The sequence below is a fragment of the Tasmannia lanceolata genome, unplaced genomic scaffold (assembly GCF_043159265.1).
Source record: "Tasmannia lanceolata isolate RefF3 unplaced genomic scaffold, GAP_Taslan_0.1 ptg000015l, whole genome shotgun sequence".
Taxonomy (NCBI): Eukaryota; Viridiplantae; Streptophyta; class Magnoliopsida; order Canellales; family Winteraceae; genus Tasmannia; species Tasmannia lanceolata.
The window spans coordinates 26,842,117-26,860,655 of record NW_027518692.1 but is presented as its reverse complement, the minus strand read 5'-3'; the positions used below and the strand labels follow the sequence as shown (position 1 = coordinate 26,860,655).

The 18,539-nt window shown below is 38.6% G+C and overlaps 1 protein-coding gene across 1 annotated transcript; it reads left to right on the top strand.

Moving 5' to 3' along the window:
• Window positions 1–5,734: 5,734 nt before the first annotated feature.
• JMJD5 (2-oxoglutarate (2OG) and Fe(II)-dependent oxygenase superfamily protein) lies at window positions 5,735–16,651 on the top strand. The gene is made up of 6 exons (XM_077355045.1): window positions 5,735–6,330; window positions 6,858–7,067; window positions 10,475–10,609; window positions 10,689–10,832; window positions 12,495–12,591; window positions 16,243–16,651. Exons 1-6 carry the CDS (start codon window positions 5,881–5,883, stop codon window positions 16,422–16,424), a joined length of 1,218 nt encoding a protein of 405 aa, XP_077211160.1. The 5' UTR covers window positions 5,735–5,880; the 3' UTR covers window positions 16,425–16,651.
• The last annotated feature ends 1,888 nt before the right edge of the window (window positions 16,652–18,539 follow it).

Here is an 18,539-nt window from a genome sequence, read left to right as displayed (position 1 = left end):
TCTCCTCTTCAGGGCTATCCATTTATACACATTTTGTGTGTATAAATTTAATTTTTAAAAAGGCAGAATTTATACTGTGAGACGCTCTTACCGTCAGAATCCAACTGGACATGCGCCCACCCAAATAATTTCATCGTGATCTGAATCCTCTATCATGAGACCCTTTCACATATTGTCAAGATGATCTAAAGCCATTTTGAATCCTATGGATCAGCGACTGGGATCATTTGATAAGGGTAATCTTGTCTGTATGTCGTATATATGGTAGGGCCTACAAAATGAAGGGTTCAGATCATACTAATTCCATGTGAGCGGCCCACATTGGGCTTCTCATGGTATTTCTCCTAGTTCTACTACTGTATCTTCAATAAAGACATAAGGTTTGATAAATAGAGGTTTTATATGATGTGTGTCTGGGTGTGGATGAAGTCCGGCATCTTTAATAAAGTACTGTAGGGCCCACTTCTTAGGATGATCCAAACCGTTCATTTGATGGGCCACCACATAAATAAATCATCTCCATAGGATTACCTTAGTCCTTCGATCTAAAAAGTCTAAAAAAGGGATTGCATGTTATAGAACCCTTTACAGATTGAGGGTTAGGATCATCCTATGGAGATGATTTATGGGGTACAGACTATTTAAGTGGGGGCGTGTCAAATTACGGTTTGGATCATCCTAAGAAGTGGGCCCCACCGTACATTCTGAAAAATACTTAATCGACATAAATAAATGTATACTGACGTAGTCGTCACGTCCTTTTACTTACTTAGGACAGCCTCTAAAGTGTAAAAGAGTAGTCATAAATACACTAGACGGGGCTCTCCCGAGTAACAAAAAAAGGGCTAATTTATCACTTCCCTTGTGTTAAATAAGATATTATCGTAACATGACATCTTGGTATATCACAGTTTGAGTACCATGAGTTTAGGGTATTGAGATTAGGGGCTGTTTGGATGTGGGAAAAATTCTTCAAAAATCTTCCCAAATATTTTTCCGTGGAAAACAGATTACTGACACTTGGTAAAGTCATTTTTCATTGAATTTTTTTTTCCAAATTTGAAAATTTCCTCTCCTTTCATTGAAACCTGCTAGACCTTGAAATTTTTTTCCCATGGAATATTATTTATATAGAAAATATTGTCTTCAATAACTTTATTTTCTCTAGATAAGTTGCCAAATGCCAATACATCACTATGGGCATGTTTTGCAACCATTGGGAAAAAAAAATCATGGAATATTTGTGTACCGAAGGTGGGAGATGGATAGAGAGGACTGGTTAGAGAGAGAGATAAGAGAGGGCCGCGACCAAATAAAACATGTGATATGGTAGGTAAACGAGGGGGGGGAATCCTTGTTTTAAAGAAGATTTTTTTTCCCAACAACATCCCATGCTCTCCTCACTCACCACTCAAACCTCTCAATCTCATCTCACCCGCCTCCATCCCCTTCTATTGCACTAGATAAAAACAAGTATTCCATGAAATTTTTTTTCTCGCGGCTGCCAAACGTACCATATGTCAGATTAAGTATGAGATGTGAGTTTAAGTTCAAACCCAAAAAAAGTTTAAGCTCAATCCCTTAACACATACATATCCAAATTAGTTAGGATGGGCGGGTGCCATCATACACATGACATGCGTGTTTGATGATTGGAAGCTTTATTCTCGTAGGGTTCACAGCCTAAGACTCATGTTGAATGGATATCTCATCTGTTATGCAAATGGCAACAAATTTGGCAAAACCCTAAGATGCCCTTAAATCAAGACCCTAGATCATGTGACCCAATCGTCATTTGTGCATTTGTACTGGTGTCATAGGATAGTGCTTGTCCACATTTATTTTAATTGATTATTGCACGAAAACATATTTTGAAAAAAAAAGGTCCAATTGCTAGTAACTTTGCAAAACTTCCAAGTTACCAAGCTTTAAAAAAAAAAACCTCCAGGTAAAAGATTGATGTTGAGAAAAACCCCAAATGGCAATATGTGATTTCAATGGCAAAGTAAAACGAAAGAATAAACACAAGCAATCACACAAAGATTTACGTGGTTCGATAAAATCCTTCTCCATGGCAGAGGCAACGAGAAAATCCACTATAAGATTCAGAGATTACAAGAGAAAATCAATCTCTCTCTCACCATACCCACTATAAACCCTAGCACACCATTTTCCCCTTTCTTTTGAGCTCTCAACCCTCTTTACAAGACTTGCTCACGAAATAAGCCCTAAAAGCCCCTTTATATAAAGCGGGCCATACGTTAGTCTTATCGGGCTGAAAAACACATAAAACGGGTTGGGCCATGCAACCGGGGGATAAACGGGCCTAATCCGGGTCGCACACAATATTTCGAACCCTAAACGGGTCTGAATTCAAGACACCCAACTCAAGAACTGTTGTAAAGCAAAGCTTTAAGATCATGCCAGTAAAGGATGAATTCTTAGTTTTGAGAGTGATATATCCCATTTTACAATATTAGACTTGCTTCGATTGAAAGCAAAGATAGTCACATATTTATGCTCAAAATCGTTACTGATAACATTCAAGATTATGCAAGATTATACACGAAAGATCCTTTTTTGGCTCTCTTCAGCCCTATGTCTCTTATTTCTCCCAGTTCGTCAATGAGACAGAATTGCAAAACGAGACAAACAAATTGAGTTATTCTTTTTTCTTCTTCTGCAATTGTTATTTATTTAAGGAAAGATGCAGAAAAGAAACCTAGAAAACACACACTCCCTTGAAAAGCAAACATATACTACTTGAAAGTAAACATGCAGTGCTATAATTTCTCTCATGTTAAGAGTTTCTTTTCTTTCTTTCTTTTTTTTTTAAGAAAGCAAATCCTAAAAATGAACATTCGCTTGTTAGAGAGCATGTACTACAAGGAAATGCAAAGATACGCTACCTTGAAAGTAAACATGCATTACTCTCATTATTTAAGGCTTTATATCGCCTTTTCTTTATTTATTTTTGTATTTCTCTCTCTCTCTAATTCTAAAAATGAAAGAAAATGGTAAAAGGGTAGTGCGTATTTACTTTTAAGATAACTTTTATTTTATTTTTTAACTTTCAAGGTGGTGTACATTTTCTACGAAGTTAAAGCTCATTTTGTAGGATTTTGTTTATTTTTATATTTTGCTCTCTGTATTTGTATTTGTATAAAAACTGAAAAAATGAAAGAAAACAGTAAAAAATTAGGGTATAGCATGATTAATTTTAGGGTAGTGTATTACTTTCAGGGTATTGCATGCTTGATAGAACCTGATTTCCTAGGTAAGCCATGGCAGAAAAATCTTCTTGAAAAGATGATCATGATTTCCTGGCGTATGAAATGTTCAAAAAATGAGGCGGTGGTTAGAGCGTGCGCTAGGGAATCAAACACCTCGATATAGCATGCTTGATAGAACCATTATTGAGGGCGGCTATATGAATGTAATTCGATGGTTGTGAGTAGGGGTGTAACTGGATATTCGAAAATTCGTTTACCGTCCGCATCCAAATCCGTTTAAAGCAAATATTATCCAATTCCATTTCAAGCGGATATTATCCGAAGCCGTTTATGAGATATCCGACTCTTAGCGATGTGAATTTGGTAAATGGTATATAAGATCCGTTTAATATCTGAATCCTAGAAGTACATCATTTTTATTTTTTATTATTATTATCATTAATATTTATTTTTAGTAATGACACACTATCTTTTGTTTCTAAAAGAAAAGTGAATTTTCTTTTTAGAAAAAAAAATAAAAAGTGTTTTGGGTGGAAAATGGAGTAATCTCTCATATTAATGGCATTCTTGGAGTTTGACCTAGCTTCTTTATGAATCAACAAATATGGGCTGTAGGATGAAAGAGGCAAATAGATGATGGTGAATGAAAGAAGACGGCATAGCTTCTGGAGAATTCTAAAGCAAAAAGGCCATCTAGGTCATTGATGGTAAATGCAGATCAAATTTTCAACTTAGGGTTATATAAAAACCCAAAATGCAATTAAAATTGGGGACTTCTAAGGTTTGCAAGGAGAAGCAAGAGAGGAGAAAGGAGGAGGTCGAGACACAATCTCCGGCATTCCTTGGTGCCCCCAGCCCCACCAAAATCCACCGTCGCCCCTCTCCACCTTCTCACGGCCACCTCCATCACCACCAGTCACCTCCATCTCTAACCCAATCCCCATCTCCATCTCCATTTTTCTTCATCTTTCACCATCAATACTTCCACTTCCCCTGTTCAAAATAGCCCAAACCCATTCCACCATATACAAAAAAAAAAAAAAAAAAAAAAAAAACTCAAAGACCACTACCAACACCATCCATCCCCATCGCCCCTCTCTCTCTACCTTAGTTTTAAAAGGAAGAAGAGGATCTCATATATTTTAGAGTTTGAGAGTTAATTTTGAGAAGATAAGATAGAGGTAGGGTTTTAGGGTTTGGGAAATTCATTCGAGGAGTAAGAAGGAGAAGAAAGATAAAGTGCTGCAATAAAATATTCAAATTTACAGGATAAACGAATACGGATAATATTCGAATTCGAACAGTATCCTCCGGAATCAAATACGGTAATAGATATTAAATATTCGTCAATTTTGAATCCGACTTCGGATAGTGTATACTGTAATCGAATTCATATATAACCATATCCGCTTCGAATTCAATCCGTTTACACCCCTATTTGTGAGGGTCACTTTTATGGCCCTGGCGTTTTGCTAGCTTCTTTGGTGAAATCAAGGATTGGATTGGTGGATCATCTTTGACCTTCAATCATGTCGTAAGGTCGGCTAATAATTCTGCAGATAAACTGGCTAGGGAGGGTGTTGGGAGGCTTGGGGTTGAGTTTTTTAGTCCCCCCCCCCCCCCCCCAAAAATCTTCATACTTTGCGACGTAATCCGTTAAAAGTTGGAGGTGGCATCAATTGAGGAGAAGATGAGAGAGCTCCGCTTAAGATGGTTTGGGCATATCCAACGTAGGCCTTTGGATGCTTCAGTGAGAAGAAGTAAGTCGTGCAAAGTTGATGGAGTAAAACGAGATAGGGGCAGACAAAAAACACCTTAAGTAGAAACAGTAAGGAAAAACTTGATGGCTGGGAACAAAACAGAGAAAATGACCTTGGATAGGGAGAGAATGGAAGAAAATGATTCATCTAGACAAACCCAATTAGTGTCAGGATTAGACTTAGTCAATTGGTGCCAGGTAGATTATTTCACCTTCTTCATGGAAATTTTCTAAAGGATTCATTAGCTGACCCCAACTAGTTCGGAACCATGGTTTTAAATTTCACCGTCGGATTTCGGTGGAGACTGACATCGAAATCGACCAAAACCGAAACGGTCATTTATTTCGGCCGAAATTTCTGTTTTTCCGAATTTTGACAAAAAAAAAACTGTTTTTTTATATTAATTTAATATTTTACCGAAATTTCGACCGAAATTTAATATTAAATAAAATATTGGTTTCGGGTTATGTACCAAATTTCGAAATTTCAACATTCCAGGTTCCGAAACCGAAATTTTAAACCTTGTTCGGGACAAAGGCTTAGTTGAGTTGAGTTGAGTTGAGTTGAGTTGTACTCTTTGTTGGAACATACGGGATTCCTAATGCAATTGTCATCATTCGAAAAGATAAAATAAATTTGAAATGCTCAAAAAAGGTTTTACATGTACCCTCTTACAACTTACCACACTAGAATCCTAGAAATTAAATACCTGCTATTTACCCTCTCTAGGAACGGACGGGACCTCACGCGAAAAATGTACTGCTAAAGAGAGATGTAAACCTTTGAGCCTTATTCTCTAACATGGCTTATAGTTGTTGGCTACTTGATCGGCTTTTTCCTCCCCAAAAAAATCACTTCTTCATCCTTCCGTCTTCTTCTCTCTCTCAATGCCCTCCGAGACAGAGCTCCTCCTTACTCCAACCCTAGACGCAGAGCGATTAAACCTCTTACAAAGAATCTCAGAAGAAGGCGGATTCGCTTACGTTAATGTCGTAAACCTCGCCGCCGGAGGAGATTTCCGGGCGGCGGAGGCGGCGAGAGAGATGGCGTGGGAGCAGTTGCACTCGGGGCCGTGGCACTCGGTCCTTCCGGTCTGGAGGGATGCCTACTCGATGGCGTGCCTCTACGTGGCCGCTTTCCACCACGGCACCGGTGACTTCCGAGAGGCCCTTAGGGTTCTTGACATGGGCCTCATCATGGGAGGAACACTTCTTCGTCAGGATTTGGATTCCGCTATTCAGAAAATTTTCCTCAGATCGAATGGCTCTGTGGCCGAATTTGATCTTGGCCGAGAGGATTGTGAGAAGCAGGATGATTTTCATATCGATTCAGAGCAGGTGAGGGTGTTAGAACCAGGTTTCCTTATTTAGATTGTTTTCCCTTATATATGTTATTCTATTAGGTTTCCTTAATGGGAAATGTGAAGGAGTTGAGTTATGATCATATATGTTGCTGAGTGCTGACTTGTGTGCTCCAGTCCTGCGTGCATTTCCTATCTGAGACTTATTATGGATCATGCTTCTACTCTGCTCTTGCTAGGTCAAGATCAGTAGCTAACTATTCCTAGAAGCCTTCAAATCTAATGCCATTCAGGCATACAATCAAAGCTAGAAGGTTGATAACCAACAAATTTCAGCTGTTTTACTTCTCATTCGTGGACTTCCTACTTGTAGGCGCATTGTTATATTCAAATGTCACTAGGTTGTCACATGTTCACACTTCACATTTTGCTGAATTTAATGGGGATTAACTTAAATAAATGTTCGTCACTAGATCCAATGTTAAAAACAGAATTACTTCCGGTTGTATGTTGATCCATATAAAGAAGAACACTTTAATAGCTCTATGGTTTTATATTTTGCAGGTGCTTCTAGTTCTACCAAATCGATCACTCTCTTGTAAGATAGTTGAGAAGAGGTCTTCTCTGTCTTTGGAGGGTTTCTTGCGCGATTATTTTATGCCAGCTTCTCCGGTCATAATCAGTGATTGCATGTCTCATTGGCCTGCACTGACAAAGTGGAAGGACATGGAATATCTAAAAAGGGTTGCAGGTGACCGCACAGTACCAGTTGAGGTTATTAATCTTTCCTGACTTTTGATCTATTGAAGTTCAATGTAAGCCACATTTTGTGTCTTTCTTTAAGAGGTTGTATGTAGCATGTACTTCGTCCTCAACGAAATGGGTCCATTGGTCTAGAGGTTCTCAAGATATGATCTTGAACAAGATTGACTTCTACTCGAGAGGTGATTCGTGGTGCCTTTTTGAGAAAAATTTTAGGAGCGGAAATTTCCACCCTTAAAATTAGGCACTAAGCCATTTTTGAAAATCATCAAATTAATACACTTTTGTGCAATACTTTGTTGCTTTTTTCAGTATAATCTGATCAATATCAATTGTGCAAAATCATCTCTAATCATCAAACTCCAGAAACCTTTGCGCTCTCACATAATCCTCAAGACCCAAGCTCATCTGTCATCATCATTTCATTGCACTTGATCTAAAAAAATCACAGGAATCATCCACGAAGCTGCTCTCTTGAAAAAGGCTGATTTTGTAGCTTTTCAAGGATAATCTGAACAGGTTGATGTGCGTAAATCCACCTCAAACCATTGAATTCTACAAATGATTCTCTAACCATCAAAATCCAGAAAACTTTGTGCCCTCACATAATTCGCGAGGCTCATGCTCATCAACCATCATCAATTCACTGCACTTTATCTAAAAACTGCACAACGAGCACCCACAAAACACCTATCTTGAAAACGTTTGGTTTTGTAGCTTTTCAAAGATAATCAGATGATTCCGATCAAGTTGATGTGCACAAACACATCTCTAGGCATCAGACTCCAGAAACCTGTTTACCCTCACATAATCCTCAACAGGAGTGAGAAAGAGGTTTTGTAGCGTTGTCAGGATAATCTGATCAAGATCAGGTGCGCCCCAGGGAGGGAGGGAGGCTCTAACCATCTAACTCCAAAAATATTTGCGCCTTAACAGGCTCAAGCTCATCTGCCATCATCAGTTCACTGCACTTGATCTAAAAAGTTCACAACGAGTACCCACAAAATAGTTATATTGAAAACAGCTGGTTTTGTAGCTTTTCGAGGATAATCCAACCAATATGATATGCAAAAATGCATCTCTAACCATCTAACACTTGAAAACTATGCACCCTCACATAGTCGTTAAGGGGAGAGAGGGCTTTTGTAGCTCTCTGAGGATAATCTGATTTGGAACAAGTGAAAGAGAGGATAAGCCGATCAAGTGCAGAATGCACCTTTAAATCTAACCATCTAACTCCAAAAACCTTTGCGCCCTCACATAATTCGCATGATTCCGTTGCTTTCTGAGGATAATCTGATCAAGATCAAGTGAAAGAGAGAGGATAATCTGATCAAGTGCAGAATGCAACTCTAACTCTGACCATCTAACTCCAGAAACCTTTGCGCCCTCACATAATTCGCAGGACTCAATCCCACGTACCATCATCAGTTAACTGCACTTGATCTAAAAACTTCACAACAAACGCCCACAAAACCACTTACTTGAAAAAGGCCAGTTTGTAACTTTTCGAGGATAAGACAATCCATAATTCCAGATTGTGTGCGCAGATGCCTTTGCCATCGGACTCCAAAAAACTCTGCGGCTCTGCGCCTCACATAATCCTCAAGGAAGGGGGGTATGATCAATATCAAGTGTGTAAAAAAATCTTTCAAAAAAAAATATCAAGTGTGTAAATGCATCTCTAACCATCGAAGTCCAGCAACCTTTGCATCCTTTCATAATCCTTTAGGCCCAAACCCATATGCCATCATCATTTCCCTCCAGTTGATGAAAAAAATTCACAACGAATACCCACAAAGCCGCTCTCTTGAAGCAGGTTGGTTTTGTAGCTTTTTGAGGATAATCTAATCAAGATTATGTTCGCAAATGCATCCCTAACCATCGAACTCAGGAAACCTTTGCACCCTCACATAATCCTCAAGGTTCAAGCTCATTCACCATGATCAGTTAATTGCACTTGATAAGAAAAGTACATGACAAACACTTAGAATACCTTCACATAATCCCTCTTAGAAAAGGTCGCAGTATTGAGAATCTGGATACATGAAATTACGATGATCCACAGCTCCATGTAGTGCTTGTTGCAAACTAAACATCAACTAAAGAATCTCATCCGTTCCGAGTTGCACAGTCCACAGTCCACAACTTAACATGACATTTGTCTTCCTCCCAACGACACCCACACGAATGGACTTGCATTGTGAGCAGTGAGCATATGCTTCCATGGATGATCTCTTTGTCTAGGCAATCTTGATGCGAATTGGTCGACTCATAATAGAAAAGCCATTACATTTGTTTTTTTGAAAGCTAAAAAAAGACATTACATTATTACCCTAATGAATGGAAAACTAAAATATAACATGAATAAGACATATAAGGGACCGAATCTACTACCTCTAGCAGACTTAACGTGTTTGCAAATGCAATTAATACAAAAATAAGACATTTAGGGCAGCAAACTTTCTTTGTATTTGTGCTAAAGATTTCTTGTGGCTTCAATCTTGTTACCTTATCCCGAAGTAACTTTTTACTTAACTTTTTGGCTTCAATCTTGTTACCTTATCCCGAAGTAACTTTTTACTTAACTTTTTTTACACAGAAATATCAGTTTTACATTATGATTGTCTTATGGTATAATTTTAATCATAAAGAACTCATTTGGAAAGCTAAAATTGTGAACATTCATGGATGACTTGTTTTCAATCCTAATGCTTTACTAGTTTACTCCTTCAGAAGTAGTGGAGTATTACAAGTATAAGCACACGGGATTTGCTTATGATAGGACTGATTTGTCTCTTACTTTTTCCTCTTTGCAGACTTTTTATTGCATTCTTAAGATTTGAACTTACAAACTGCTGTTGTAACCAAGTCACCCCTACCGGCTAGGTAAGGGCTGGCAATACCACGATGATCTTAAGAATCCTATGTTTCAAGTCCTTACTCATACCCTACACATGCTTATTGCATACATTCCATATATCTCGCGTTTTTTAGTATTCATTCCACATACCCCAACTCTTGTCATGTCTGGTACTGTTATCCAAGGTTCGAAATTTCTGCCGAAATCTGGTTAAAAAATTCAAAATTCATTAAAATCCAAAATTTATGCTGAAATTTCGGCATAAGTTTCGGATTTCGGGAAAAAAATACATACGGCTGAAATTTTGGCCAAAATTTCCGAAATCTGGTCCGACACCGAAATTTGTACTTTCAATGTCGGCCCCGTCCTAAATTTCGGCATTTCGGCCAAAATTTAAACCATGCCTGTATCACTGTCCAGGTGATGTCAGTTCGTTTTTTCTTTCTTGTGAGCTTACTTTCTGATGTTAAAGTTTTCATGCTCGTTTGCACTCGATAGATTCTTTGATGCTCGAAGTGATTATTTAAACTTAAAACTCATTTATAATATTTTGCAGGTTGGAAAGAACTACCTGTGCCCTACATGGAAGCAAGAGCTTATCACCTTCTCTCAATTTCTTGAGAGGATTAAGTCCACAGACTGTTGCTCTGCCAATCCAACGTATCTTGCTCAGCATCCATTGTTTGATCAGGTCTCTTCTTGAGTGATTTTAGATACTGTTGAGTTTGTGATCCAGTGTTTCAGTTGTTTAAATTAATTTTCACTAGCAGATACAAGAGCTACGCAAGGACATTTTTGTTCCTGACTACTGTTTCGCTGGTGGTGGGGAACTAAGGTCTCTTAATGCTTGGTTTGGTCCAGCTGGGACGGTTACACCTTTGCACAATGATCCACACCATAATCTTTTTGCTCAGGTATATCAAACTACTATATTGTGCATTGAGAAGTCATTATAGCCTGATGTCCCAACTCCCAACTATAGATCATAATATCCAGCATTATTATCCTACATTTATTGGGAAAATTTTCTCATTCATCTTCTATTAACCTTTGCAGTGTTCTACGATTAGTTTTACTTTTTTTGAAGCTTTTTTTTAGTAACAAAATTTATTGGTTTGGTGCTTTCTTCAATGAGTTGTCCTACGGTCCCTTCAAATTCAGCTTTTAGTAACTTCTATGGCTTAGTAAATTGCTACTGTATCAATGTTCATACTGAATATCAATGCTCAAACATAAACAGCCATTTATGAAACAATTCCCTGCCCTAATGATGCAAAATTTATAGTCTGGGTTCTGAAAGTTTATATCTGCTATCAACATGTTTTTTATTAAATATTAGAGAATATAAAGTTATGTTTTAGTCACTGGAAGAAAGAGCAGAAAGAGAGCAGCCATTTCCTCCCAAATTTCTAAGCTCTCGACTGCTGCAAAGAGGAAACAGGGGGGTTTCATTGTATCCCAAGAAGGAATACATTGAGACTACTCTTCTCAACAGTGGTATAACTTACTTAGCAAAGAGATAAGTCAAATTGAGTTGTAATTCATATAAGATGGTGCCTTGAGAGTCCTCCAAGCACCCTCTGCGTAGGAACTCTGTACTCCTGTCACACCACTCTCAAATGATGAGGTTCATACAGACTTGAATACATTACCATGTGTCACCATTAGTACCATATACATACAAATTATAAAAGATGATTTCTAGTAAAAGAAGTTCACCTTGGCATGCCAAATACTGATTACTAAGTGAGCTCTAGTATCATGCAGTTAACAAATAACTTATGGTTAAACTGCATGATCATAAATGGAGGGCGTTCAAAAAATAATAACTTATGGTTTAACAAATTACTTATGGAACCATTCAAAAAAAAAAAAAAACAAATAATTTATGGTCTTAAATGGAGGGCCCATCACCACTCCTGAACCTTTTGTATTGGCAGGATCTGACTTCAAAATTTGTACCACTTATATGCTTCATCTATTTCTCACATTGTTTCTCTCTGTTTGATGAAATGATAATTATGGAAGGACCTCAAGCAAGAATTGGCTTATAAATATGTCAGAAAATACTCACACCAGGTAGCAGTGATTAGATGTACAGTACTGTTATTAGCATATCATGTAGAAGCTATCTACCCAGACTGGCTATTTCTTGAATACTAGTGTGATAAATATAGAGAACCTGGAGATGCCCGTCTAGGCTCAGCTTTGACCTTGAACCTCACCAGATTTGATGACAGTTGGTTTTTTTTTTTACACTATAAGCGCACAGATATTAGGTTTTGGAGATGTCTGTCTAGTCTCAGTTTTGACCTTGAACCTCACACAGATTTGATGACGGTTTTTTTTTTTTTTGGGGTCACTAAAAGTGCGTAGATGTTAGGTTTCTTGATGGCTTTGGTTTCACTAAATGCTTGACGAGCTGTTGCCACAGTAATTAGCTTTTCTGTCATCTCATCTGTACCCCTCTTTTTGTGCCCACCTTACATGCTCCATAGTTCATATTAATTTTTTCTTGTGTGTATTTTTGTGTTCTGCATAGATTGACATATGTACCCTTTTTCCTTCACTTTCAGGTTGTTGGAAGGAAGTATATCAGGCTTTATCCTGCTTCAATATCGACGGATCTGTACCCATACTGTGAGTCCATGCTAAGCAATTCAAGCCAGGTAGGTGATCTCTTGAAGTAATATGCATCATTAAGATGTCATAAAGTACAGTACGATTTGTATAAATGAATTATTTTTATTAATATATTCTTAAAAGGAGAAAGATAGGAGAGAGCTCTGAGAAAAAGAAGGCGATTTTTAGGCGATTTTGGAGCTCCCTCCCTAGGTCGATGGAAACCCTAGGGAGGGAGGCGTCGATGGAAACCCTAGGGAGGGAGGCGTCGATGGAAACCCTAGGGAGGGAGGCGTTTTCTTCTCTCTCTCTCTCTCTCTCTCTCTCTCTCTCTCGTCTCTCTCTTCCCTATTTCGTCTCTCCCTCCCTCTCTCTCTCTCTCTCTCTCTCTCTCTCTTCCCTATCTCGTCTCTCTCCCGTCTCTCTCTCTCTCTCTCCCCTATTTCGTCTCTCTCTCTCTCTTCTTTTTCTCCCCCATCTCTCGCTGATCTTTCTCTCTTAAATCGATCTCCCTCTCTCCTTTCCTGATATCCCTTTCTCTCCCTATCTTCTTTTCTTTCACTATTCTGATCTCTTCCTATTCTCTCTCTTTCTGCTTTTCTACTCCCCCCCCTCTTTCTTCCTCTCTGGTCTCTCTTTATCTTAGATCTATTTTTCCTATTTTTTTATTTTCCCTTTCTCTCCTTTGATGGGCAAGGGAGGTGTTAGTGGCCGGATGATGCCATAGTTGGGCAGACCTTGCAGGGGATGCAACAATGGTGGCTGGAGGTGCGAAATGGCCGGATACCGGATTTATTGGGGAAATGATCGAATTTGGGTTGGGTGGATGGAGAGTGGGCTGATGAGTTGTCGGAAGTGGTGGACGTGGCAGGAGTGTGAAAAGGGTGGCCGGATTCGGGGAAAAAAAGGAAGAGGTTGGATGTGGAGGGTAAAGATGGGGTTTGATCGAGGTGCAAGGTTGGGGCTAGAAGGGTAGGATTAGGGTGAACAATGGTGGGCTCTAGGATTAGGTGAAAATAATGGTAGGATTAGGATTTTAGGTTTTGGTGAAGCTGAAGGGGAAAAAGTTAGGGTAAAAAATGCTGGTCTCTAGGGTTAGATTATGGTTTTTGGCTTGGTTGTTTAATGGGGATCCCCCGGAATGGGCGATGGCGCAAGGTGGAGGCCACCGATGATCGGATTCGATGGATTGGCTATCGTGCATGGTTAGAGGCGCACAACAGCTTTATGCTCCGTTTGATTCCCGAAATTTTTTTGGTTCTTGGGATTTTTGTGGAACAAAAAACTTCCTGGGAGATTGGTGGGAAAAAAAACTCCCTGGAAATATCCTGGTAAAATAAAAATCCCATGTTTGGTTGACCGGACTATGGTGGGAAAAAAAGTGCTTTGTTTGGTTGCTTGAACTGTTGGGAAGAAAAAAATTCTGCTGCAAGCTTATTTTTGGTTCCTGGGAGTATTTTTTTCCTTCCTGGGGTTTCGTGCGGGGTTATTTTGGTTCCTGGGATTATTTTGGGCCCACCAACCAAACATGGGTTTCCTGCGGAAATTCCACAAAAGTCCCAAGAATCAAAAAAATTCCGGCAACCAAACGGAGCTTAGGCCTTTGAGCGGGATTTTTAAAATTTGAATTAGCCGGCTAGAAAGTGGTGGCGCAGTTTGAGTGTCGTGGTAGGTCACAGCTATTATTTGATGGGGCCCACAAATATGGCACTTTCAAATGAGACCATTGTGCAATATAAAGGAAAGGAAGGGGGAATGGTGAAGGCATTTTCAGCTACGGTAGTAGATGAAGAATTCGAAAGGGAAGTGCAATAAGTATTCGGCAGGGTGGCAGCGCATGGAAGTGTAGAACTCGTTGTAGTGGTTGACCCAGAAGATCATTTTTGGCTTTTTACTGGTCTAGGAGCATGCTCCTAACCACCCTTAATTGATTCTATGTAATGCAAGTAGGGACTCCTGGTCCCCAATGTATTCTTCATAGTATCACTGAAATTGTCAATTTTCAAAAAAATAAATGAATTATTTTTATATGTACACATGAAAAGGTATTTTGTATAAATGTATTGTTTTGATATCCACATTTGAAAAGTTAATACAAACGTACGTGCTTAAATGGATCCTGACTATTGAATATGTGAAAAACAAGTTCGATTAATTATAACCATTTTCATCCATCAGTCATTAATTGAATCCTTCGATGAAGTTTGCAAAATATATTCTGTGTCCATTAATATGTGGTACTTGCTAATTACGGAAATGATAAATGCGCCCCTTTTCATAACTTGGTACACCCAGCTGCGTTGTATTGGCAATCAGGTCCGTTCATTCCTTCAAATGTGAACTACATCAGCCCCTCTGCAGTGATAGATACACTGTTGTTGGGTGTCCCAAGTGAAGAAAAGGGGCACATTTATCGTTTCCCGCATTGTATTCTTTTTCCACATGCATCAGGTGCTTGATGTTATTTTACCACTGGTATTTAGAAATATAAAGTGAAAAACTTGAATGCAAAAATCCAATTTATCGACTTGCCCGAGTCAACTCCCGTAAAGGACATCTGCCAGAATTGCTCGGCAGATGCAAAATCTCATCTCACCACAAAAAGAATAGAGATGAGATTTTGCATCCAAATATTATATAATAAATGCAATTCTTTCTTTCTTTTTAGTCTGTTCTTTATAGTAGTTTTAGTCTTTCCCGCATCATTACTAGAGACTGCAATCCTTAAAGAATCACTGCAGCCATCATCGGTTAGTGCTTCACAATGGTAACCTTTGATTATTTCTCAGCTTTCCCTCCACATTTAAGGAGGGAAGTCAGTCAGAAGTCCTTGACTCTCCCAAGTTATGATTGTATCAACCGAGATCAGCCGTGTTAGCTGAGTACTTGATCATGCCACGCCGAGTCGATTGGTATTTGATTTAGTCGCATCTTGGTCCACATCCACGTTTTGACACACACACACACACACACACACACACACACACACTACTTTTAACTTATTTTTTGAACCGTGAATGATTTGAATAAAGTTTAGACTCCCATACGAATTATCTTGTCCTCTTGCTTCTCTACTTTTACATCTCCATATTCTTAACATATCTAACAATGTGCAAGTTGTGATTTCTTGTGAAGGGAAAGCTGAGAAATAATCAAAGGTTACCATTGTGAAGCACTAACCGGTGATGGCTGCAGTGATTCTTTAAGGATTGCAGTCTCTAGTAATGATGCGGGAAAGACTAAAGCTACTATAAAGAACAGACTAAAAAGAAAGAAAGAATTGCATTTATTATATAATATTTGGATGCAAAATCTCATCTCTATTCTTTTTGTGGTGAGATGAGATTTTGTATCTGCCGAGCAATTCTGGCAGATGTCCTTTAGGGGATTCCTCTATCAACTTTCAAGAATGATTCGAAATCATTCTGTTTTAAAGAATAGCTCATTCTCTTTTTCATCTAAATTTTGCCTCTAATGAAAGAAGAGAAGGAAAAAGATAAAAGGATTGCCTTAGTTGTTAACTATGTCGTTCTGCTGTACTAGTCTTTTCTTTTTGACAGAAACCCTCATCAAGCTCTTTCCTTATTGCTTCATTCGAGTGTTATTCTGACTGTTGATGCTACATCTAAGTAGTTTAAATAACTCATTTATGTCATTGTGATCCATTCTAAGTTGTTACAATGAATTTATGTTCGTAGGTAGATCTGGACAATCTCGATGAGAAACAGTTTCCAGTGGCGCGAGACCTGGATTTTGTGGATTGTATCTTAGAGGAAGGAGAAATGCTTTACATTCCTCCCAAATGGTGGCATTATGTGAGATCTCTTACCACAAGTTTCTCTGTTAGTTTTTGGTGGAGTGAATGCAGCACACCTCTTTCCTGACACCGGATCATACCATTTTCTTTTGTGGTTATAGTTCTATCTGTTGCATGGAATACAAATGAACAGAAAATGATAAATACTATTGGGTGGTCATCTCAGTCAAATCCATAGTAGCCCATAATCTTGGGATCCAATAGATGACCCTATTCTGTATACTGGATACATCATTTTCTGATTGAACATTGATCAGAATATACTACAAGATCTGTTCACACTTGCCTTGAGCATACACTGTCCAAGTTTTTAGAGGTGGGCAAATGATCTAGGTAACCCTGATTTTCTATGAAAAGAAATACCTCCGTTACAGCCACTCGTGTCACTTTCCCTGTTCACAAATTCCTACCAAGGAAGCATAAATACACGTGGGGCATTTGATGACCACGTACTAAGAATGTGTTCGAATAAATTCGCGACAGTGAAAATGCTTTGAGAAACCATCTCTAACATTGATCACAGATTGGCTCTGAACTCTGATCCCAAATCAGCTTATGAATGGTGAAATGAGAAACTGCTTCACTAATTTGTCGACATGATTAGAAAAAGGACCAATTACCAATGGGGGACAAACATTAGGCAAAATTATCAACAGGACCCATGCTTTTCAAAAATTATCAATGGGGGACAAAAGAGGTCTTGTCAGTAAAAGCTGGACGAAAATGCCCTTTGGCATTTACAACACGTTTTGACCTTGGTTTTTCCTTCTTCCTTCTTCCTTCTTCTTTTACTTTTCCATTATCACCTTTTTGATTTTTTACCCTACCAGTCATCTTCCTCTTTGTTCAGCCACCATTGTTGTTGGCAAATCTTGAAAACTTGAATGTTGAGTTCTTATCATCTATCTCTTTGTATTTAGGTTTTTTTTAGAGTTTTGCACTATTTTTCATTCATCTGTTTCTGATTTATCTTGTTTAGGGTTTAAGCTATTTTTTATGGTGAGTTCCGAAGATAATGCATGGATGGCTTCACTCACTTTTTTGGAAGACAAGTGGTTGTATAAGAAAAAGTTGATGTAATACATGAATGGATGGCTACACATTTTTTGATTTACTTAATTTTTTTTTTTGTAATACACAAATTGGGATGTAATACATGAAGTACATTTAATGAAAACAGCATCCATTTTTTTTGTTATTTCTATCACGAGCAGAATTGTAATGCCATTAGAAGAGTTGCTATAGGTAGGGGGTTTTGTAGCAGAAGGGGTTTATCAACTCTTTGGAAGGGGGTTAGTAACTTTCAAAAGTAGGGTTACCAATTTCCGAATGGGCTTATCAAGTTCTTGAAAATTGGCCGAGAGTTTTGGAGTTTTGGAAGAGGGTTTTCAAGTCTCTAGGAATGGGGTTATCTAGTATAAAAAAATGGGGTTACCAATTTCCGAATGGGCTTATCAAGTACTTAAAAATTGGCCGAGAGTTCTGGAGTTTTGGAAGAGGGTTTTCAAGTCCCTAGGAATGGGGTTACTAATTTCCGAATGGGGTGATCAAGTCCTGAAAAATTGGCCAGGATACTAGAGTTTTGGAAGGGGGTTTTCAAGTCTCTGGGATTGGGGCTATCTAGTTTAAAAAATGGGGTTACCAATTTCTGAATGGGCTTATCAAGTCCTTGAAAATTGGCCGAGGGTACTGGAGTTTTGGAAGGGGGTTTTCAAGTCTCTAGGATTGGGGTTATCAAGTATCAAAATGGGGTTACCAATTTTCGAATGGGCATATCAAGTCCCTAAAAATTGGCCGAGGGCACTAGAGTTTTGGAAAGGGGTTTTCAAGTATTTAGGATTGGGGTTATCTAGTATCAAAATGGGGTTACCAATTTACAAATGGGCTTATCAAATCCCTTAAAATTGCCCAAGGGTACTGGAGTTTTGGAAGGGGGTTTTCAAGTCTCTGGAGTTGGGGTTATCCAGTATCAAAATGGGGTTGCCAAATTCCGAATGGGCTTATCAAGTTCTTTATGAACACGTTTTTACTTCTTGTTTTTTTTCACTCGTTCATTTTCACGTTTTTTTCTTTCTACCGTACGATTCATCTTCCTCATCCTCCATTGAAAGGGAGAAGGAGAAATACAAAACCGTAAAACAAATGAAAAACAAAACCTAGATATAGAGAGAGATGGGAATGA